General features: G+C 39.5%; 1 protein-coding gene across 6 annotated transcripts in view; it reads left to right on the forward strand.

Moving 5' to 3' along the window:
• Positions 1-16,748, forward strand: part of CCSER2 (coiled-coil serine rich protein 2) — a 142,030-nt gene extending 125,282 nt beyond the window's left edge. For 4 of the 6 annotated variants that reach the window (XM_069019118.1, XM_069019117.1, XM_069019116.1 and 1 more), the window contains one exon: positions 11,508-16,748. In XM_069019118.1, the coding sequence (XP_068875219.1) occupies positions 11,508-12,329 (822 nt within the window). In that variant the 3' untranslated portion in view covers positions 12,330-16,748. Of the gene's footprint in view, positions 1-3,154; positions 3,240-11,507 lie in introns of all 6 variants that reach the window. The other 2 variants (XM_069019120.1, XM_069019121.1) reach the window with 1 other exon arrangement.
• Positions 16,749-24,495: the final 7,747 nt, after the last annotated feature.

Below are 24,495 nucleotides of genomic sequence, written 5' to 3' on the forward strand. Positions count from 1 at the left end.
AATTCATCACGATCTTTGAAGAACATTTGTCTTTCTGGTTTGTAGGCTGCTTTATCTCAGCTGCTCTTATTTTTCCACTCCTGAATCTTATGTTGATTTAAAATTCTGATTCCCTTCTCTTTGGGTTGCCTTTGCTGTTTCACAAATCCAGTATCTGAAAATAAGAGGAATGGGATTTAAGAGTAGTGGCTGGATGCACATAATAGCTGTGGGGAGGGACTGTTCCAACTGCTGTCTAATTTTAAAGTCTAAGTGGAAAAAGTTGCTTCAGAACCCAGAAGAATCTCGTCAAATATTTTTTGTTTGGGTTTGGTTTTTTTTAATAGAAGTTGAGGTAAGTCATGTTCTCATCTTTCAATTCTAGCATTCCTTGCTTGAGACTTTTACAGACATTGTAATAAGTAAGTGGTGATTCAGGTTTTTCTTGTTTCTTACTTTTAGTAGGAAACTGCCACTTTATCTGTGTATTTTGAGTATGTACCATCATCTGAGGAGATGTGTTTATTGGTGTGTTTCTTTTTTCCTCCTCTTTGGATTTCTTGGGAACCTCAGTACACATTTCACTAATAGGAGATGAATATGAGTTGTTGATTAAAGGAGAAAGCTTGGTAAATTTGCTGGGATTTTGTACAATAAATACTATTAAAAGAAAATTAATCTTTTCATAAGCCAGGCATATTTGCAGATACTCAAATCATAATGTGCTATATCAATGGGATTGGTTCATCCTTTATAATTTGTATAATCAGTGTAAGTCATAACACTCATCTTAATAAATTCCCAGTGCTGTATCTCCTGATTCTTACATTTTCAATTGAAGTTGATTTTAATTACTTTATTTGATGTACAATTAAACAATTCTTGGGTTTTTTTCTTTATTTTATTTATTTATTTATTACAAAAAAAAATCTGACATTTATTTGATGCTTACTTATATGGAGCAATGTCAACTGCAGCATTTGGGAGAAGGGGGTTAAAATATGCCTGGAGACCAGTTCACTTCAGCAGGCAAAAGATTCAAGGAAGTTACTTGCACTTTCTTCATTTGCTTCTCCAGTCAGAGCAATGATAAAGTAGCATGAAGAATTATTGAGCAGACTGTACTTAGTGCTGTGCTTTGAAGTGCTAATATGGATGCTTAAAAATTTCTGGAACGTGTCAAGACATGCAAATATTTCATTGCCTTTACAATAGTGTCTTAACTGTTATGTAGCTCAGATGGCTTGTGCTTGTCTTAATCTCTCTTTTCAGAGAGTAAAAGGGAGAGGATATAAAATTTTCACCTCCCTTCTTAATGTGTTAAAAATTTCAAAGAAGTCTGAAAAAAGCCCATTGCCAACTCAGATAAGTCTGCAAAATCAGACTTGTGCCTGGTAATAATGTGCTTTCTACTACGTGCAGATTCAGATATGTTTAGAGAATGGAAAGAGTTTTTCTTGGTGTTTTGCTACCTGGATACAATTTTGGATGAAATATGAGCAAACCTGGAAAATGTAGTGTTCCTTTGTACCGTGCTATGAAAATCCAAAGCTTTTTGATAATTTTCTCATCAGTCATTGGTTGATGGATTAATCATGTTCCCAGGAATATTTATGTATTTAATACCTATTCAGTTGATGCAGCACATTATATTATTTTGTCACATTGCTTGACTGAAGCTAGTACTGTTCCAGTACTTCCATTCAACAGTCTAAAAATTGTGATCTTAATGACCACTGATGAAGGACTGTAAGAACACATGAGGTAATCAATATCTCCATCTAGAGATAATCAGGCTGAAGAACTTGTTTCATTTTTTCCCTTAAAACAATTATTGCAGCAAAATCTATCTCAGCTGCCAAAGAACAGTAAAGCAGCCTTGTCAGGCTTTTTTCTTTATTTCCTGTTCTAGATTAAGAGTGTTCTGACTAGCAAATTCAAAGACTTGGTTAAATCTATGTGTTAGGTTTCGTTTTAGCAGTACTGAAACCTGGAATAGTGGTGGATAAAATCTAATTAGATTAGGATAACTGGAAGATCAGGGAAGTGTTTAAATCTCTCCTACGACAAATAAACGCAGAATATTTATTTCTAGAAATAATGTGATGTTTAACATTGTTTTACAAGAAGCATGGAAATCAAATACTTTATTATTTGTCCAGCCATGGCAGTATGATCTGCAGCAGAGAATCTGGAGAGGAGGGGCAAGCTGGGTTCCTGTTTTCTGTCAGGCAGGTGTTGTTCAGATACCTTCAGCCTACTGGCTGACAGAGTAGCCACAATTAGTTGCTGTTGGTCAGGAGGAGTGGGGCAGTCATTATTGTAGTATCACTGTTCCTGGACTTAGAAAAGCAGTTTTCAGCTGCTTAAATGGCAAAAGGATTGTAAATACTTAAGCCTGTCCTGCTGAAATAGGAAGTCAAGATTGTGTTGTTTAAGAGGGAAGTTGCAGCTTGGATTTGCAAAGGTAAGGGTGTGGGGAAAAGGATAAGTAGTAAGAAAATTACTTGCTCTTGTTTTGAGAACACAGCAACCACAGTGTGTCACACTTGTGGTGATCTGAGAGCTCTGACAGGCAAACCCTGCACAGCATGGATCTGCACAGTTCCCTATCCTTTCATGGAAGACTCAAGCTCCAAGAGCAAAGTGCAAGGAACACAGTTCTGTGTTGTCTCTCCTCTACCATGATAAATAATACTGTTGAAATTGGAGTAAAGTGGCCTCTAAAGCACCAGGACTTTCTGGAAGATTTGTTTCTATGCATTAGAAATTTTTTGTTGTAAGCTAAAGTTGACTGGTTTTTCAGTAGATTAGAACTAAGCAAGCTACTACTTGGTGAGGCATTTCTAAAATACATTTGAAAGCTGTATAAATACAATTTTATCATGTATTTTTATCGTGAAAAGCTCAGTTTCTATACTTTTCCCCGAAGACTATCTTGGACAGAAATGTGTGCTTATATATTGAATAAAAATGGAGGTATTTTGTAAGATTTCTGACTAGTTTAGGACATCTGGGCTTTGGTAGCGTGTAACATTTGCTTTTACAAAATAGAACAACTGGGAAATATAATGATACCTTTCTGGGGGAAAAAGAATGGTGTGGCTTTTTGGTGTCTTGTTTTTCCCTGTTCTCTTTTTTTATTATACTTCTCCCCCTCTCTCTTTCTGCACAGGGTGGGTATTCTGCTCCCTCCTTCTCTCCCTGGCAGGGCTCATTCCAGGGCATCCCTCGGAGTGTTCCACCGCACCGCAGACAGAGTGAGTCTGTACCTCTCACTCATCTCCCTCACCGTGTTCCAGTAGAAGCTTCCCCTTTGCACGCACTGTTCATCTCGTAGTCTCCTCCTTCCTCAGGCAGATATCTCTCCAGGCATACACGATAGTCTGTGGCTAACCAAACGCTTCCTTCAGCCAGCCTACGAGCAGCTACGACTTATAGCTTTATAACAGTCATTAAATGCCAATAGACCTCAGCAGTTCTTCAGACAAACCCGAGTAGGCCCTTGTTTCCAGTCTTGTCTTAACATGAGTCTTGCTTGCTGCATTTCCCTGTTCTCCATGGCTGTGATGCACTCTCCCGTCCATGTGTGTGTTCTGTTTGCTCATGCGTCCGCACGCGCGTCTGTGGGCGTATTTACGTGAACGCGTCGTGGTTGTACAGAACAGTGTTGTGGGAAAGTGTCACTTGCATTGTCTCTCACAAAAAGTTTTAACTTTTTAGAATGGCTTCCCTCAAACTAATTTCCGCCCCCCCCTCGGTATTTGTTGTAAAAAGGCTTCTCTTACATTGAAGTGGCTGTTGCACAACTTGCATGTTTATTAATGTTCCTTATGTGCTAGCTACAATGTGGGCTGATGTAAGATGCATTTGTTCACTTGGCTTCGATCTGCAAAACAAAAGACAATTGCTGATTTTAAAAGTGTATGCTTACGTAGACATAGAGAAATGGTAAGTCTTATTTCGTGCTTTGGTATTGCATTATGAACAGATAAGTGTTTGAAGAAATATAACTACTTCATAACGCTAAAGTTATATTTTTTAAATGTACTGTAATTTGAAAATTACAGTGTTTGCCTAGCAAAGCTCAAGAGTGTATTTGGACAAGAAATAAAGGAAAAAAGTAAAACTATGGAAACAAAGTAAGATTTCCAGGGCCGATGGAGATCTGAAGAGTAAGCTGCACCTTGGAAAACTAAGCTTACGTGTATTGCACACTGCGATGATCCTTACTTACATCATCACAAGAAAAAATCGTACATTTTGTGATTTGTGTTTCAAATACTCTCTTGACGTTTCTGTGACAATGTTCATGTAAACAACTCATCGGGAATGCACAGCCTGTTTCATGGGCTTTTCTCTGTGCAATAAGGGATGTGCTTCATTTTTCTGTGGTGTTTGATGTGGGACTCTGTGTGTGTAATGAACTTAGAACCCCAAAATCTGATGATTGTGCCTTCTGTTGCTGAGTGGAGGGCCCAGCAGTAGCACAGCCTGGGTCACTCACTGTCCTATCGAAGAGACTGACTTCAAGGAGATCAGTTTTAGACCTGAGGATCATATAAATGTTATGGTTTTGGGGCTTGGTGACTGGAGAGTCAGAATGGGAGGACGGTGTCCCAAGCTGCCATGTGTGAGCCTCTGGTGCCACATCATTCACAGTGGCTGCTTAGCTGAAGAAGAGTACTTTACTAATCTTGCTAGTTTTCTGAGCCTCCAGCTCATTCCTCCAGTAACAACAGTGGCCTCTTACTTGGGATTCCACAGTAAACTTTTATTGCTAAAGCAGGTTGGATTTTTTAGTATGCATCTTACATATTGCATTCTATGAATTACTAGTAAAGGAAGTAAAGTAGATGAAAATGGGCCCTTGACTAGTTAACCTAAACTATAACTAATGTATTGTTTAGGAAAATAAGTTTCCACTAGTGGAGTGTTCCACTAGCTTTTTTCTTAAAGTCCTAGGTTTACTCTAAAGAGCCATACTGGGAATAAAAATATAGTATAAATTAGGAGGTTCCTTAGACATTTTTAATGAAATCCTCTTCACTGTGTGAAGAGTTCTGTAAAGTAGAACATTACTGGAATGTAACTAGTATTCTTCTTTCCCACTTGGTTCAGTGGTTTCAGTGTGCAGGTTTTTGAGCTGGTATGAAATGCCACATAGGGGGTTTTGAGGCACGTGGTGAGCTGGGCATCACCACTGAGTGTAGGACAGCCTGACACACTAATGTCAGTGTTCTTTTGCAATAATGCAGACCAACAGAGAAGATAATGGAAACATGAAGTAGTCTCAGGTTTTGTCTGGTGGTGTTTTCTGTATAGACTTGGAAGTCAAGCACTTCTTTCCTAACTTCTGGATCCTGAACCTAAAATATAATCTCTGCTTGTGAATTCTGCAGGTTTCTTCACTGTGCTGTTGATAGCTGATGGATACATAGATCACTTATGGGCATTGTAGATTATGAGGGTATAAATCTGTAAACTGTTCATATTACAGTGTATAAACAACTAAAAATAATTTCCCTCCTGCTGTACAGGACAGGAAATACATCCCTGCTAGGTAATATTACACTAGTGTAGGTTTATGGTTCTTCTCTCTATGCATCAGTCACCATGTCAGCAAGCATATCACTGCACTGCAGCACACTTCAACGTTGGATGTATGTTTTTCACTTTTAATGACAATTAATTTTTAATACTTTCACATTTATTAATTTCATGTTTCTTCACCAGCCTTGGAAACAATTCAGCACTTTGCATCTCATAAACGCTTTGATAAAAGTACATTGATTTTGTCATTTTGGGAATAAAAATCTTATTTTGTTCTATTATTCCCACGTGTCTTGAACTAAACTCCCGTGTCATGGTCATTTATTTTTCATTTGGTTTTAGGATATATTTTGATGACATCTCAAACTTTGTTCAATACAATTAAAACCCTTTCCATTTGTGTTCTGGAGCTTTAATGAGGCAGCTCTAGAAACAAACATTTAGAATACACATTGGTAAGGAAGCAATCATGAGCTTGTATTGTAATACAAGAATATTACACCACCTTCTCTAGGCCCCTTACCCCAAGTGCTTCTCCACACAGAAGTGCTGATCAAAACTGCTTTGGTATTCAAGCATTGCAGTTGTTACATCTCCACTTACTGTGCATGATGTCCTGGCAAAAGTATTTAGACTTTTTGTATGTAAGCATTATAGTCAGAGATAATCTAAGCAATTCTAGCAGGTGACACACAGCTTATTATCACCAGGAAGAAAGCTACTCTAGGCAGTGACTATAAATCAGATGCAGGCTGTGCTTTTTCATGCATTTTCTTTTAAATAAAGGCACGTTGCTCAGCACTGAAATGTTTCCAAAGCTTTATTGACCAATACAGCTTCTTTGGAGGGTGTACAAAGTGTTTGTGTTAGAAGAACCAAGTTGCTCCAGAGCATTAGCTGGAAGTTCTGTGACAAATTATTAAAAATGTCCTGGAATCATTACTGTCTTTTTAATGTAATTACTTTTGCTCCACGAATGTTCAGCTATATGAAGAAAAGTCTTTTAAGAAAAACTCTTTCCTCCCAATTTGGGTAGCTGCAGATTCAACTACAAGAGAAATCTCTTGTACCTAACTAAATTTATGTTTGCAAACAAAACTTAATTTTGTATATCGTCATATTTATCTGCTTGCTGCACATATATCCATATTTGTGGATGAAATAACTGCCTTGATTTAGGTATATATTACTTGAAGTAATTTTTATTTGAGAAAATCAAATTTTCTAAGTTGCGGTTTCTGTACAGACTGTGCAGAAAAAAAAATAACGCTGTGCCACATTACCAATTATTTTACTAGTCTCATGGTGGTGGTGAATGGTAGTTTAAAAAAAAATTAGGGTTGTTTTTTGTCATTATTTGAAGTCATACTCCATATGCAGAATCCTGTATTTCAGTGTTGAAATATGGATATAATACAGCTAGATCAAAGGGAAAGAAAAAAAAATGAAGTTCAAAAAGAAGGTATTAGCAAATGCTACAGATTTAAGGTGTGAAATGTTGATGTTTTCCAGAGGTGGAAAATGAGAGCTGTCTGGTGTAGCCTTTCAGCAGGGCTGTGTCTGCACAGGCCTTGGTTTGAAATGATGGCTTATCCTGTGCCAAGGCAGGGAGAGGAGGGATGGCACAACTGATGAGGAAATGAAAGAATTACGTAGCAGGGTTTCTGACCCTTCCCTTCCACTTCTTTCCAAAAGGAACCTGTGGTAGTTGTCTCTTCCAACTCGTGAGTTGCTAGGAAGATGAGTTATTAAAAATTTGGGCAACATGATCCAAGGATAGAATGCTGTGCCTTTTATGACCTTGTTGTTCGTGGTTAGATATTGAACGTATATAAGCATGGATGCAAAGATTTTTGATTTATACAGCTGTAATAATACACAGAAATTCTAGTTGCAGTATTTGGAGTGTAAGAGATTAACTGTGTTAAAAACCTTAAAGTTGTAAGAGCAAAGGTATTCAATGCAGGTCTTGCCATAAATACTTTTATACTGCATTACTTAAACACTGTTGCTACCTCTGTTTCTTGAAGACGGATTAAAAACCAATGGGGGATGTGGTAATTGCAATTGAAATGGGGAAAAGTTGCAGTTCTGTCATGGCAATTGCTCATTGTTTTGTCTTGGTCCTCTGACATCATTGTCCTTGTCTTTTTCTTGTCTCTGCTTTCCATTATGCCATTGGCAAGGAGTTGAGAAGTTAGTCCATTACTTCTGTGATAAAGCGTGGTACAGTACAACTTCAGATTTATTCCCGTCTCCCCCTCACACATTTTCACTGTTGGGTTTTTTCTTTGCCCTCTGCATGATGCATGTCTGTGGGAGATGTGCATGCAGTTCTCAGATTTTCCATTGCATCGCTTCCCTCCTTCCTCAACATACTGCAGGGAGAAAATGTCTTTATTTCATTCTATGGAGGTATTATATAGGGAATCCAGATGGGGATCGAGATAACCAAAGCAAAACTGAAGGGGATTTTCAACTAATGATTTTGAATGAGTATCACTGTCACGACCACATTTTTAACTTCTTCAACAGTTAACTTGTTTACCAGTACAACATGATGGTTCAGTTTTCCAACATAAAGCTAGTACAATCTCAGTAGTTTCATAACTGTGCAGTAGTAGTAATCCGTGTTGTGGATGTCATCTTTCTCTGGATGATGTAACAGCCAGTGTTACTTGAGAGAAATAATAAAAAAATCTCTTAAGCAATGAGGTAGGGAGTGAATTGAGTAATTTTGATTAGCACATCAATACTTGGAAGGCTTTGAAGCTCTTGCCAGTACGGAAAAATCTGTTTCTTTGGGCAGAAAGGAGCATGTGCACAGAGCACTTTGTCTAATGTACTCCAGTTTGAGGAGAACTGATTGTCTCCAGTTACATTGCACTTGAATTGTTTGAGTCCAACTTCGCATTTTAGGAGCATCCCAAAGGAGTGCAGGTCTTTGTCTACCACGTTTCTTTATGGGACATAAATAGAAGTCTGGGTAGCATGGCAGTTTGTACCAAGTCATGGTCTGTCCCAGCCCAGAAATATTTCCAGAAGTGCTCTCAAAACAATGCAGATGAAACCCTTTTTTCATCAAGGACTTGCATGAAATAAAATACTATGCCTGGAAAGCAGAAGGCTTCTTTATCTATTTCTCCTCCTTCAAGTGATGGAATTCACAAGTACTTCAGTCCTTCAGCTGGCTCATTGTTTTTACCTGTAATATGGTCAGAATTTCTAAGACTTTCTTTGTAAAAGGAAAACTTGTATTTAAGGCAAAGATATGAGATGTGGTGACAATAATTCAGTTGTCAGTGTTAGATACCTTGTGAACTGTTACTTGCATATTTTGCAAGTGGCATTTTGCTGCTTTCAGTGTCATCTTGAATGTTCATGCGTGTAGCAATTAGATGAGATTAAAATTTGTAGTTGTGATAATTGGACAGACCTTGACTAGAAATCCACAATTAGAAAGCAGTACAGCACTTAAAACAACTGGGCAAAGCTGATACCAGAGCTTTAGTGTCCTCATAATTCTGAGCACGTAGCTATTTTCTACTTCAGAATCGCTAACTTTCTGAGTAATAAGCTGCTTAGACCTTTTAAGGTTATGAAGGATAATGAGGAAAACATGTATTTGGCCATCTTTATATGTAAAATGTAAAATTACCCAGAGGGAAAAGCTCAAATACTACCTAGTCTTTGTCAGAAGAATTCAAAATAGCATTATTGAAACCTTGATGGCTTTGTTGTATTTCAGATGTGTTCATGTTTAACTCCATTTTCCACACAAATTTAGTTTATTCTGTGACTTACCAGTTTTTTAATTTTGTTGTTTAGTAGACCTAGCATTATTTGATATTAAGTTAGAATTTTTTATTGATCAGATTAGATATTTATCTGTGTTTTCAAAGACTGGCATTTAAAAACCCTTCCTAGCTGAGGGAGAAATGTTTTCTGACAATTATTTTTCCACATTTGACACTATATTGTGTGCTATAAATGTTTTAATTTTTTTTCCTTCAAGTAGGATTAGAAAATATGATTTATTTGTTGTAGTATTTGCATGGGAATTGGGTACATACTGCTTTGGTTTTTGCATTCATTATTAGCAGTTTCGGTTTTGCAGGTGAAATCTCAAATTAGTAAATTGTTTTGGCTAACATCTGCCTGTCAACTTCTAGACTGGAAGGGTAATAACTTCTGTAACCCATATATAAACACTGGAAAATGGAAAAAAATATCTGGAGGACTAATTTTATTTAAGCTGTAACTCTCTCAGTGTACTGAATTATTCCTTGTGTTTAGCATTTCTTACCTGTAGGGTTGTACGGTTAAGAAGGATTCACAAAGTTAAACTAGTTTTGGGTCACATAAGGAATAATACTTTGGTACCCATTTGACACCATTTTGGAGGCTTCTTTGTCTTATTTAAAAATCTTTTTCCTCTTTCCAAAAGAATCATATTCAGACTGTTTGGGATACTTGCCTTCCATGTCTATCACTGATAGGTGATGTCACAGATCCAGATTTTGCCTTTCCTTACATGTAGAACTGTTATACTCTAAAGGGAAAAACTGCTCATAAATTAAAAAAATAGAATGAGAAACCTTGATTATCCTCTGATTATCCATTAAATTTTTTCTTGATGAGGAATTTTGAGGATTCAGTTTTCAGTAGTAATCCTGCCAGGGAAAAGATGAAAAGCCTAAAGAATCCTGAGATGGGCTATGGCCCTAAAAGTTTAACAGGAATCTGGCATGCACAGCTATCGTTGCATTCTTCCCTCTGATTCAAAGAAGAGCTAAAAAGACCAGACAAATAACAGGTTTTTCTCTTTAGAACTTGTGAATAATTCAGGAGAGTGACTAAAATGACACTTTTAGTCAAACCTCCCAAACACAAACATTGCTTCATTTTTATTTGCTCTATTTCACTAGTAAACAGAATAAGCCTGTTTACTGTGTACATGCAACCTGTCAACTGGTGAGAATCCAGGTAGTTGAGTGATGACTAATTTGTAGTAATTCAGTTCCCCTCCTTTGTAAAGAAAAAGAGAAAAATCATCCAAGCCTGCTAAAACTGTAGTTTAAGTTGTATTAGATTTTGGAGTTTGCCAGGAATTGCAGAATTTTTAATAATGCTTCCAAGATCCGTATCCAAGTTGCAGGTCTACGATGTATTGTGAAGCTAGCACACCATTAATCTTTCAAGTCTCTTTACAGGACAGAGCAAAGAGAATAGAAATTACCCAGAAGAGGTACTGGCAATTCTCTTGTGCGATGTGTGTCTGATTAGATTGTATGTTCTGAAAAAATGTAAAATCATCGACAGTTATCTTTATCCTGTGGTTATCAGTGTAGTAGTGCGTGATCTCTAGTTTCCCATGGACTCTGCTTCTTTATCAGCTCGTTTAAAATCAGTTCAAGATAAAACAGTTACCTAAGCTTAGTCTGTAGCCTGATTACCACATACTTCCATCAGATTTTCTGGCCTCAGTAAGGCAAGGAAAAACCCTGTAAATGCATGTGGTCCATCAGACTCCTTTCCTGCCTGGGCAGTAAAAAGGTTGGGATAGTTGGGGTCAGTATGCAGTGAGAAGGAATTGTAGGTTGGACACAGCTGTTGCGTTGGGTTAAGCACTTCATTAGAACTGATCTGCACCGACGTTAATTCTTGTGCTGTCCTGCAGATTTGGGTGAAACCATCAGCCATGCCTTCTTCATGTTTCTTTTTTAAGCCGATCGGTTTCTTTTTGGTCTGTATGTTGTTCTTTATTTCAGTGCTGGTATATTTTTTTCCACTTCAGTTACAAGTTCCATTTGTGCGCATCCCATGACCCATCCTGTTTGGCCACAGTCAAAGTTTTGATTTAAAGACCCAGATATAGAGCCCTTATCAAGCATCCAGTCAGCGCATGTTGGATTCAGAGCGTATCTGGTGTCTTCTCTGCCTAATATATTCTTGTATTATTTTCTCTTCAACAGCCTCAAGTACTACAGCCTTCCAGCAGCCTTCCCAATTCCACAGACCTCGCCCAGGGAAAACTAATAAAAACTCCACATATCGAGGCCCACAGTGAACATCCTAAACCAGATCTGCATGACAATAGAAATCATCAGAATCCAAATGCTGCAAATGTCTCTCTCCCAAATAGCCTGAATGACGTAAACTCTTTAACGAGCATACAGTTAAACACAAAAGATGAAAATGCATCCTATTTGGACAATTTGAAAAACAAAAACACTGAAGACCCTGGAGAGGTGGCTGGTAATAAGAAAGGTACATTACCACCTCGTTCCCACTTTCAGACCTCTACACGAGCTGATGCTCCAGAGGTGCAGACTGGATTATCTGTGAAAGGTCAGCCCTCATTCACAAACCAGGCTTCTCAGCCAAAGACTTCGAGAATCGCGAAACCCCCAACTGCTTTAGTGCCTCCTACCATGGCCGTTCTCGTACGATCTGCAGATCCTTCCGCTGCTTCCAAGGAACGTGAGCTTCTACCACTGAGTAGTTCGACTCAGACACAGCCAACATCTGGGCAGGATAACCTAAAGGGTAAACAGAGTCAGAAAGTGTCTAAACTTCGTCCACCAACTACGTCCTTTGTTAAATCCAAGCAAGTGAGCAGTCAGAAATCCACACCAGTACCTCCAGAGCCTCAGAACACCTCCCTGAAGTCTAACATCCCAAGGCCACCCTCCCAGAGAAAGGAAAACGTGCAAACACACCCCGCTGCTTTGCATTCCGGGGACAGCACGGCCTCCGGTCGGCATTCCCGTCTCCCGAAAACAAAGACGCACTGAGGATGTACCCACATCTCACTGCACGATGCCATGCCATAAACCACTTCCTGTGTTGTGACTGCCTTGGAGCCTGCTGTACCTGCAGCCTGCAAATCCCATGTCACTGTTTGAAATTGCATCTGTTTTAGGGCTTGCATTCTCCATCCTGCCATGTTCTGAGGCTGATGTTACGAGCTGTGCAGTTTCTCTTGAGAGTGCTTTATTTTATCGTTGGTCTGTAATAAAGATGGTATTGCAATCTTAGTCATTAAGCAAATACTGAAGTCTGTGGTGACCACAAATGCCAGAATGCTGCACTATTTCAGGATGGCAGAAATTATTTCTTACCTCTGTTTGAGTTATTAGACAATGAAATTGCTGTTCTGTTTAACTTCTTGGTTCTGAGTACTCCTTAGGTCAGAGTGGTAGAAAATTAGACTGACTAGCAGATGTTTTATTGGCCATAATTCTGACTCTGTATTCCAGAGGCCTATGCAAAAATCCTTGTATTTATCATTCTCTCAAGACTGACATATTTAATGTTATTTAATCTGAGGGATTGGGGTGGGTTGTGTTGTTTTGTTTTGCTGTAATCTGAAGTTGCTCTGTTCTTTATTTATCCCGTTTTCACTGTTCACAGCCATTAGGCAGATTTCACAGGGTGAAATGAATCTTCTCGCTTAAACATCATCGTTTGTTAAACGACTGTGGTATGTTTTTATTGTGTTGAATAGACACATTACCGGGTAGGTTCTTGAAATGCAGTGCTAAGGATGTTTGTCCAAACCTTCCAATGCAGGCTCTTGGGAACTGGTAAGTAGGGAGCCTCTGGGAATAAGGGGTCCAGAACACTTATGTTGAGGTTGCACAACATGCATTTTAATTAATATTTTAAACTTTTATTGTTCTGCTTGTATTTATTGATTTCTGTTTAATATTGAAAGGCTCTGAAGTACCTGACTTGAAATTTTGCACAAACTTTGCCATATGTGTAAGAATTTGAAACTATTTTACAGAATAAAACTTATATTAAAAATGCAACTATTTTTTAAAAAAGGAAAAAATTAACCCACTTATTTGCCTTGAGCAATCCTACTATGTCCTAATCCAGAGCTGGTACTCTTAAGAGTTTTTCAGAGATGTGTTACTTTGCTTTTGGGGTTTTTTTGTAATTTTTTTTTTTTTTTTTTTTTTAATTTCTGAAGAAGTGCATGATAACTGGTAAGGAGCTTTTTGGGGAAATAAATCAGAAAAAAAAAAAAATCAACATTTTTGTGCTCTCTAGGAGAAGTATTTTTTTCTGAAAGTAGTCTTGGTGCACTCTGGGACCATGACACAAATGATGCGAGTTACATGTGTGCATATCCAGAAAGCAGAAGCTTTCCAGAAGTTTGATGTTATGTCCCATCTCCAGTTCTTCCCTTCTTTCCCATGACTCTCTTGGATGTTACTGGTGGGTTTTTTTTTTCCTCCTGTTCTTGAGTCGGTTTTAAAATCAGCAGCAGAAGGTTGCTGCAACAACTTGGCTCAAAATCTGTTTCTGAAGAGCACATAATGTCAGTAAAATGCAACAGTGTTAGTTTGTTCTAGGCTCTGGCTGTAGGACATGGACATGTTACAGTATTTTCTTTGAGAGAATTAAAGTGAGTGGGTGTAGACATTTCATAAATGAATTCAATATTCAGCTTCTATTATATAAGCCCTTTAACTGGAGCTATCCTGATGGACGCTTCAGTTGGGTGAAGGAAAAGAGTTGTCTCACCTGAGTTTTCAGTGCATAGTTGATGTTCTAGAATTATTTTGCATTTCTCACACTGTAATTTTATTTAACTGACGATGAAGTGGAAAAATGAAAAGCTTGGGGGTGAAAAATGGGTAGGGGGAGATTCTTTTTCAGAACTACTTAGTCTGAAATAAGGGACCTGCAGGACTTACTGTGAACTGAGGCGATGACAATGAAAGCAAGACATAACGAGAGATAATGTTAATTGTTATAGTTGGTATAGGATCAGAAACCATAACTTGAGATTGCAGTAACAATTATGCTCCGGGAATAATTTATTTCCTTGAAAACCATTGGATCAGATGGCATTTAGTGTACGTATTTGCTTTAAATAAGAAAATAAAAGTGACTTTTTATATTCCCCAAAACTAGCTCCTGGCAGCTAACTGTTTCTCAGGAGTTTAAAGACTGCTGAGGGAATGATCAGATTCCTGGTTCATTTTCCGGTCCATATAGATTTCTATGGAAGGTGTGTTTTTTAAGTTTACTTTCCTTGAAGAAAAGCTGATTTTATTGTTAGTTGTATATGATTTTGTGTAAAAATACGATTTTCACCTAATGTTATTGACAGAGATCCATCATCTCCTGCTTCTTATACTGGAGGTATCGCCAGCCTGATCTAGTGATGTTTCAATTTTTATGTTTACATTTAAAAGTATAGATATCTGTCTGCACCTTTATTGAAAATTAAGGAGATGATCAAAGCAAATTAAGCAAAGAAAATCGAGATGATCAAGGTTTTTCTCATTAAAAAGACGGTTCCTAATTTTTCTTTCCAGAAGAAAAAAGTTATATTTATATGGGCGTGTATATATGTGTTAAAGGAACATAAGTAGATTATAGTCCTTTTTTATAGCATTTCCCCATTTTGTTCTGACAGATTAGTGAGACACTGAGCTGGAGCCAGCAGGATTTGATCATGGATGAGACAGATGCTAGCCTGGCTTGTGTTTGTGTTCAGCTGCTAACCTGCATCCCTCTAAGACACCTGCATGTTTGGGCTCTTCAGACTTTTCCAGGGAAGGCTCTGTTGCACGTATAGTAAGTCCAGAGTACGGGCAAAGCCTGTCAGGAGATGGGCAGCTGGGAGAGAAGTGGTGAAGTGAGGTTTGAAGCTTCACCTCGGTGAAAGATGGGGTTTGGGGAGTGATGGATGAGAGGGCACTGAGAGTGCTTGTCAAATGGGATTAAGTAAGTATTTTCAGGTAACATATCTACCTTATGAAAGGTGCAGATATATCATCAGTACTGGTGCAGATTATCCAAAATGCATACATTTAAGTATTTGATATCTTCAGGGGTTTTTTTTTAGGTTTATAAAACTGATCTATTGCCATTTTTTTTGTTTTTGATTTCTCATTCTTTTGTGCAATATTCACAAAAGTATTAAACTACTGTTCAGTATGTGTGTACAGAGGCAATTACGCATTTTAACAAGTGAATAAACACAAAAGAAAAGAACAGAATTGCACTTTAAATGAGCTTTATTGCTTGGAGTTGTGCCTAAAATAATCTAGATGCCTCCTGCTGTGTGTGGCTTTTGTTTGAAACAAATTTCCCCGGTATTGTTGCTGTTTCCAAGGTATTTTCACATCACTTTCACAGAATCAATATGCACTGTAGCATGTTTAAAAGTATTCATATAGTGTACTGAGTTTTTGTTGTGCAATGACTTTAATTTAACCGTGGAATTCTAACACTGATGATGCAGCCAGATCATTATTACCTTCCCCTTCCCTGAAGCTAGAACTTCCTACCGCCAATCAAAGCTAATGGCAAGATTTCCCTAGGACTAGCATAGCTCTTAAAGAATAATGGTCCCAGAATATGGTTTTGAGAAAAGAAGTGCAATATTATCTCTCAGACTTTCTTGAAATAATTACGAAGGCCCTGAAAATCCAAAACAACACGATTTTGAAACAGTTCCAAAAAAAAAAAGGGTTCCTCAGCTTTCCATCTTGTAGCAGTGAGAGTAGACATAACAACTAGACTGCATCATAGGTCAGTCCAGTTCATTTCATCCTTGATCTAAATGCTGATTTGTCGTGGCGATGCCTGAAAACTGAATACCATTTGCGTGACTTCCTTTGTTTGCATGTCACAGCCATATGCACATTCTAAAGTGTCATACTGGGGTAGGTTGCATGTTGGGGGGGAAGTATTTCTGGTTTTGCACAGCACATAATCCTCCTAATATGGACATTTCCTTGCTGTACAAATGGAAATCAGTTCTTGAATTGGGCTTCCGTAGCTGTTCCTTATCTTGTTACAGGGGCTTTTTTCTGAGCAGAGTGGATTTAATGTGACCCTGGTGGTAGGGCTCAGTATAGTCATCTTACAACTGTGCTATCAAGGAAATTCAGTCACTGTTGTGGTAAAGCTGCTCACTGCCTACTTAATTGTAAAAGCACCACCATAAACCCAATATAATTCCTGTGTAACAAAATCTTCAATTCAATACTAGCTAAAACAAGAGGTACCCTTGCTATCTGCTTTGTTGTTTTTGGTTTTTTAACACAGGCCAGAGTAAATACTGTATATTGGAATTTGCTTGTAAAGTTGATTAAAAAACCTGTATGTAAAAATTCTTTCCTCAATGTTGCTCTAGTGAATAAAAATAAAAGTCATAATTCTAATAAAGTATCCCTTTCTCTTGACTATTCATTTGTATGTTTTTTCAAGCCATTGTGCAAAATGTAGATAGAACTGTAGACAGAAAATTTGGGAAGACAGGGAGATTAGGCTTATGCTTACAGTGGATTTTTTTCTTGGAACTATCTTTCTCCAACAGAAATGGCAGGCTTTTAGCATGAGGCTGTTATTAAAGGAAAAAAGAAAAGGAGGGAGGAAAAAGACTGAGAAAAGCTAAACATTTTAATGTATTGATTGCAGATGAACATGGACTGACACTGCTAGTTCTTAAAGGTGTGTTATGGCACCTGTAGTGCAGTTGAGAAGAGTATTTATTAGTTCTCTTATGCAATTAACTAGTTAAAATCATCATTGTAAGATACTTAGAGAAGGTTATTTCCCCACAGAAGTCCAAATGAATACAACGTGCAAATATGTAAGTCCTAATTGTATGTCAGTATTTTGCTCATGGTTTGAATGGTTTGCTGTTCTTGAGATGAAAGGAAATCTGCTCCATTAATTAATCTGACCTACTTCAGTAGATGGAAGTTCAAGTTTGAAACTATGATCAAAAAGAGAGGAGAATCCTGGTTTGAAGTAAGAGCATTTTAAGTATACTGCAGGCAGGCACTTGTAATCTTTAACCTCTAATGTTTTATTTTGAGCTTCAAGATCGCCTTTGGAAATTTTCATGGGTTCTGAGGGTGGAAAGAACTCCTGCACAGGGTTTCCAAGCTCAAACACATGTTTTAGGTACCTCCTTAACCGAGGCCCAAGAAGGAAGGAAGGTAGTGGGAATGAATCCTCCTGCCTTGCAGTTCTCCTGGGTAATTGTGCTCTTCATTACTTGGTGGACCAGATTATATTACTGTGGTGTCTAATCCTTATCAATGTGATCATCAGATGTTAAACAGCTGATGCCTGTGGAAATAGTGTCCCTAAAAGCTGTGATTGACAGCTTCCCTGTCTTCCTCATCCAGAGACAAAGGCTTCTTGGCCGTGGTGAGCAATCCTCTGCTCTCCAAACTCAGAGCAGTGGTCTCCTGAGCCTGGAGCAGAGCTGCTTTATTGCTGTTGGGCAGAATGTTACACGTGGGGAGAAAGTGAGACAGACAGGGTAAGACATTTCAGACATTTCCCTTCCTTTGCAACCCAGAATCAACACCCCTGGCACCTTTCCTTTGACAGAAATGTCTGGAGATTTTATGAGCACAACTGAATACAGCTGAACCACAAAAGTTAGTATCGAACTATTTGTAACATCAACTGGATTTGTGCAGTTGCTGCTTATGGATATTAGCTGCTGTTTCAAACAGGAATTGGCTTGTAGCAGAAGGCACTAAACATAAATGCTCCAGCTCTAAAAATCAGTTACTCAGATATTTGGTGCTAATCAGTCAATCTGAAAACTAAAAAGGTGGGTTTCTGTTAGGATTTCCAGGAGTTTTCTCTGAAGCCACAGGCAGTAAGAGCCCTTGGGTCTTGTACAATACGTGGGCTGCCCTGCATGCTTGCTCCAAGTCCTCACAGAAAATACACTATGAGTTCTTAGTAAGATGCTGAAGGCAGAAGTAATTGACCAGAAGCTCTGTTTTAAGAAGGATTTTGAATTTGATCATTCCAAAGGAGAGCACAATCTGAAAACTTGTGAGCTGTTTGAAGTGCTGCCCTCCCCCACAGCCTCTGAGAATTGCTTCAGTTGTTGAAAGCATTTCATGACACAGGTTGGCTTTTAAAGCCTGTTACGGTGCAAGCCCCTGCAATAGTCCAAGATGAGAGGCATTTAAAACCAGTTGTAGACATGGGAAATTCCAACAGTTACTTCATTTGGGTTTGGTTTGGTTTGGTTTGGATTTTTTCTGAAAATTCCATAGAAATGCAGCAATTTAGGAGAAGCATTTAGATTTCAGTGGAGCTTCAGATTCTGACCTGTTGTTCTCAGCACCTCTCTGATCAAAACAATTATTTGGATTTTATTCTGAAGAGACCTGATAGCATCGTTATCTTGGGTGCTACAGTTAGAGGCACCCTTGAAAAGCAGCCCTCATTTCCTCATGAGCATCAGAGTGCCTTTTGTGTACACAGTGGTCAGTCTAGGGGTGGTAAATATATTAATTTAGCTGTATCAGAAGCATGTGCATATTAAACCTATGAGCATTTAAGGATTTGGATCATTTGGTGTGATAGATTTCAGTGCTTAGTAATACAAAAGTCGAGCTAGTCCCACAATTCCATTTTAATTGCTACTCAGTTTGACAAACTGTGCTAATTATCCCATGCTACCTTTAATCTCTCTGCCTTAGTTTCCTCATAAATAAAATAAGAATAGCACCAGTGTTAGCAAAGTCAAGGCTTGCAAGATTCTATGCTGACAGCATGAAAAAATTCCCTGAGGAAATGAATCCTCCCTTGTTTTCTTGAACACTATATTAATCTTCCTGCATTTGCCTGCTCAGGAGTCTTAAAAAATTTTTTTTAATTCCTTGCATGCAAGTTTTGTGGACCTCGTTGAGACTCTTTTATTGGATCCAGTGAATTTCCATCTTGTAAGGGTTCTGTGGCAGTTATTTACAGGAATTCATGACATGTAAATGAGAGGGAATAGTTTCTCTGTGTGAGTTAAATATGGCACAGTGAACGAGTTCTCTGAAGCTCTGTAAGGAAATCCTCATGGAAATCTCTATCCCAAACAGTGCACTGGCAGTCTCATGGGGTGGTAGGAACCTGTGGCCCCATCTTCCAGGAGGATCCCTAAGGTGTTCATCATGTTTATACCAACAGCTGTGTGTGGGATCCTTCCTTTTTAATTCCACTCACCTTTGGCTGAGTGATTGTGCATCACTGAGACTGCTACAGGCAACCCTGAGCTCAGCCCTGGTTTATAACTCTCTGCTAGGTAGTTTCTGGGGTCGTTGCTGTGTTTTCCTGTCCCCCAGTGGCGAGGCAGCAGCCCGCAGTGACAGGGGACAGCCCGTCATGTGAGATGCTGGATCAGGCAGGAGTAGGGAAGCAGTTACTGCTGCAAGAGACAGCAGAAGGTTGTCAGGCTGAGCTGATCTGCCAGGATCTGAGCTTATGTTTCTAGAAAGTCTGATGTTCAAACCATATGCTGATAAGCTGTTGCAGATTTGGTATTCCCATGCAGAGAAGCCTAATGATGCACAAGCTCTCTGCTAATCATGCTCCTGTGCGTTTTATCCTGGCATTTGATTCCCGACTTGAAAGGAATTAGTTAAGGTCTGTGTGTGAGCATTATATCAACAGCTGTTAAAAGCTCTGTGTGTGGCATTTCTGGGACATACAGGGCACTGAAAAAATACTGTATGTTTGGAGTTTGTATTTAGGCATGAAAAATGCGTATTTCCTTTAAAATGTGCTTCTAATGACACTTTTTTGAGCTGCTTTGAGAGTGTTCATTTTCTCAAGGGATTACCTTCACAAGTTATTTTTCTGTCAGGTAATATAGTCTGATATCATAAAAATGTGTTCATTTTCTTAAGGGATTACCTTTACAAGTTATTTTCCTGTCAGGTAATATAGTCTGATATCATAAAAATTTATTTGTTGTAAAGGAAAAAAAGGGTCATGGAAGTTATTTCACAGAGCTGCATTACACTCCTTTTATTGCTGACACAAAAGAACACTGCATCATCATTTGTTTCATATGTTTTCTTGTGTCCCATCCTGGAATGTGCTAGTGTGGGACCAAACTAGCAAATTTGAGGAGGGGTGGGTGTTGGAAATACATGGAGGGCTTCATGATAAATGTTATAGAAGAGCCTTTCAGCAGCTACTGTGAGTAGGAACGTGGGTCTCTGTGTTGTGCTAAGCGCTCTAAGGTCAGTACCAATTGCCCAGGCCTTAGCAAACATGTTTTAGGCAGTGTCTGAAGGGTAAAACCCAAAATCTGATCGTAAACGTTTTCTTGGTAAAGCACTTGGAGCCCTACTGCCAGACAAAGCCAAGAATTAGGATTATTACTTTAATTGTAAATTCATAGCAGGCAGGTGGGTAAGAGCGAACAAGACGAAACGCTTTGTGTGGGAAAAATTCCGTGGGGAAATACTTGGGTCTATCCCCTTTCTCTTTAGGTCAGCTCAAAGCGGATCGGTGTTTCCAGGAGGTTCGTGCGCAGGCTCCTGTGACAGCAGAGGGCAGTGCAATGCAAGCAGCCGGCCCTGCCAGCTCCTGTCCCCGTGTGTCACACACCTTCCCAGGCATAGGTGGGGCTCTGGCGCTGCGACGAGCACAGAGCAGGCGTCTCCTCACCCTGTCCTCCTTGCTCTGATGGGCCAGCCCCAAACTAAGCACTGCTGATTCACTGTTTTCAGCGAGCAGGACCAACGATGCTCAGTAGAAAGAAGCAATCAACTCTTAGGAGGTGGAGGAGGTAAAACAGAGTTTGGAAGCCCCAGCTGAAGAATCTGTGTAATTTGAACTGGAATAAATTAGTTGTTTCCCCTGCTTGGTCTCTGTGACAGGCTTGTCTTGTTTCAGCCGGCTGTATTTATCATTCAGCTCACTGACGGCTCAGGTGGGAAATCCACAAGGGAAAAGTGAGATAAAGACTAAACGCTCAAATGTGTTGGCAACTCTAAACCCTTGTAGAAATCTTTGATTGCTCTTTCAGTGCACAAACCCTGCAGAGCAAATCCTGCTGGGAAGAAGTGATCATTTCACTACACCAACACAATTTGTTGTGCTGGTGGTCACTGTTGGAAAATTACTCAAGGAGAACCTCTGTGTATTTACTTTCCTGTTTAATCGTGTGTAAACTTTCCTGTACGTAGATGAAATAAGCAGAAATCAGTCTCACTATTGGGTCCTGTTTTCACTGCATTTTAAATGAGCCTGATTTCTTGAGCATACTTCTGTTATATCTTTAAACAGAAATAATTACTTACTCATAAGTTTCCTTTAATTTTGTATCCAGTAGGTAACACTTCCTCCTCAGACGTTCAGCAACAGAAGTCATCACTTGTGCTTGGGCTCAAAATTTTATTCGGATTTTATTCCTGTGAAAAATGAGGCCTGTTGTGATCAGATTTAATCTGAAGATAAGATTTCTACAAGTAGAGCAAGTACTAATCAAGGTTAGAAAAACTTACAAATTACACATTACTGCCCTAAATTAAGATAGATGTAAGCAAGCAATTTTTCAGGGAATTCAATTACTGATATATTTGATCTGGGGCTTTACATTGGGAGTCTCTTGTTTGTTTGACTTGTAGCTCTGTGAAACCTTGGACTCAACCTTTTTTATTTTTCTAGCAGTTCCAGTACTCAAGGAAAAGATTCTTAATAACCCCTAAAATGCAACTGTTTAAAAATGTCCCTCTGACCTTTCAGGTAAACTGAGTCCACATTAGCCTGTCCCCATGTTCACATATAATTTTTCCTTTATACTGTTTATTCAGAAAATTTTTCCTGGTCTCTCTTCTCAGATGGAATCCTTATTTTAACTGATAGCAAGCAAATCACTCTTAAATGACAATTTATTTTAATTTTAGCAGTAAGCAGCCAGGGCTTTATACCTTGACTGTTAGCTCTGTGGAAATACAACATGGTACTCAGCAAACATGCTGCTGCTGGATCTGTGTCATCTCTCAGGACAGTTGTGTTTTGTACCATTCTGTAGAATAATTCATTTTTTCAGACTGAATCCAGCAGAGGGAGTTTTTTGGGTTTTGGTTGGATTTTTTAAGTAGTGATGGCTTTTTCTCCTATGTTCCACAGACGCTATAGTATGAGTTATTGTTGGTACCTACCAGCAGCCTGAAGAGCAGGAAGCTGGTGCTGCTTTATGTCAGTGTAGAAGGCTGACTTTTCCTGCCAGTCATAGATTATATTTGGTTTTTGTACTTTGTGATTTGGTTATTGGTAGCTACTTCTTTGTCCCTCTCTTCCCCACTGAGCCGTGAGCATTACTGAGTTTATCTTTTCATTGCCTAACTACAGAGGATACAAACCTTTCAACAGCAGAGTGCAGACTGACAGCGAATTAACCTCTTACTTGTGGAACCAGGAAATGTCCCGAGTCTGCTCCTCAGAGATGTGTCCTTGCTGTCCAAAGCCCTATTGTCAGCCTCTGTGCTATCAAAGATGTGGGAATAATTAATTCTCAGCTTCGGGGTTTGGGTGGTTTTGTGGAAAAACGAAGCACACACTGTCTGAATTCATTTTAAGTCAGCTATTTATGAGTCTCTTTGAAGCTGCAGCTTCAGTATGGATTCCATCTCTGTTTTCTTCCTTTAATTTGCTCAGTTAAAACATGCCTGACCTCTCAGCATACCTTTGGCACTTGCTGTGTTCTGACTGGCTGCAGCTGAGCCTGCTGCCATAGCAGGGCACCTGAGTGAGATCTGGTGGAAATGCACAGCCCTGACTCCCAGAGCAGCTGTCCCAGCTGCTGACAGATCTGTACAGAGCTGTGCCTTCTCTTTTGCTTTTGTTTTGGAAGCTAATGGCCCTGGCTCAAACGAGACCATTTCCCAGGATGGACCATTTATTCTGACATGGTCTTCATGGTTGGTTTTTTGGGGTTCCTTAGGTTCTTTTATTGTTTTGTTTGGGGTTTTACCTGTACTACACTAAGGTGCCTTCCTGCCATGATGGAAGGTACATGGAAATCTCTGGCCACTTGCCCGTGTTGGATGTCCTGCAGACTTTGTTACTTGCCTGTTCAGCAGTTGTTACGTTCAGGTTGGATGCACACTGGTGCCTTGGCTCTCTGGTCATCACAGTGACCACCTGTCATGACTGACCCGATGAATCTCGTGATGCTCAACGTGGCCAGCAGTACTAGTGCCAGGGATTAAGGAAACTCACTCCCTCAGCCCAGGGTCTCTCTTAATTTTGTGCCTCTCTGGCATGTTTTGTGGTCTGGGGCTGATGCTTTGCAGAGGCTGTGGCTTGGTGAAGGCAGCCCTGAGATTTCTGTGATGCCTGGGAGTGTGTTAGACCAGGAGGGAACTGCACACTGCAGCAAGGTCAAGGCAGCACTGTTCTGGTACAAAGATCCACATCTCAGGAGGTTTCTGGAAGGGAATTGCCATTGGTAGGCATCATACCAGTGGGTGACAGGCCCCAACTCCCTCCTCGTTGGCCATTTCACATTTGTGACACAGGGCACTCCCAGGGGCAGGAGCCAGGAGTCTCCGGGTGCTTGAGAGAGTGGGGAGAACTCCCTGCACTGCACTGCACTGCAGAAAAGGCTGTGAATAACCAGCTGCTGGGGCAGTTTCTGGAAGAGGTGCTGTAGCCCTTTGGTCTTGAGGTGCAGAGGTTTTTAGCTAAAACATTGCAGCTGGAGCACCTGGTGTTGCACCAGATTCAAGGAAAGGATTAGTGATGTGTGTTATGGTGCCTGGGTGTGATTCACGAGGGGTTTGAAAGGTACAGAGGGTTTCTCAGCACTTTGAAAGGGCTGTTACCTTTTCCCTCTAAATAAGGGGATTGAAGAAAATAGTTGCTCAGTTTTAAAAAAGGAAATGGTTTACCTTTTCTTGTCTTGGTGCCTCAGATACTCCATGGAAGCCAGTTCAGTCTCTGTTTACCTTGCACAGCATCGGTCATTCAGGTGACATTTCCATTTGTTTCACTGCCAGCTGAACAGCACCTTATGGGCTCTCGAGGAGCTCATTGACATGAGTGCCCTGACTACAAGATGCTCCTTTTCCCTCTTTGGGTGCCAGCACTTTGAGCCAAGCAGATTGCTGAATGTCAGACTTGGTGGTAGATTCGGAGTTTAGCTGGTGTATTCCTGAGGATGAA

The sequence above is a fragment of the Aphelocoma coerulescens genome, chromosome 6 (assembly GCF_041296385.1).
Source record: "Aphelocoma coerulescens isolate FSJ_1873_10779 chromosome 6, UR_Acoe_1.0, whole genome shotgun sequence".
Lineage (NCBI taxonomy): Eukaryota > Metazoa > Chordata > Aves > Passeriformes > Corvidae > Aphelocoma > Aphelocoma coerulescens.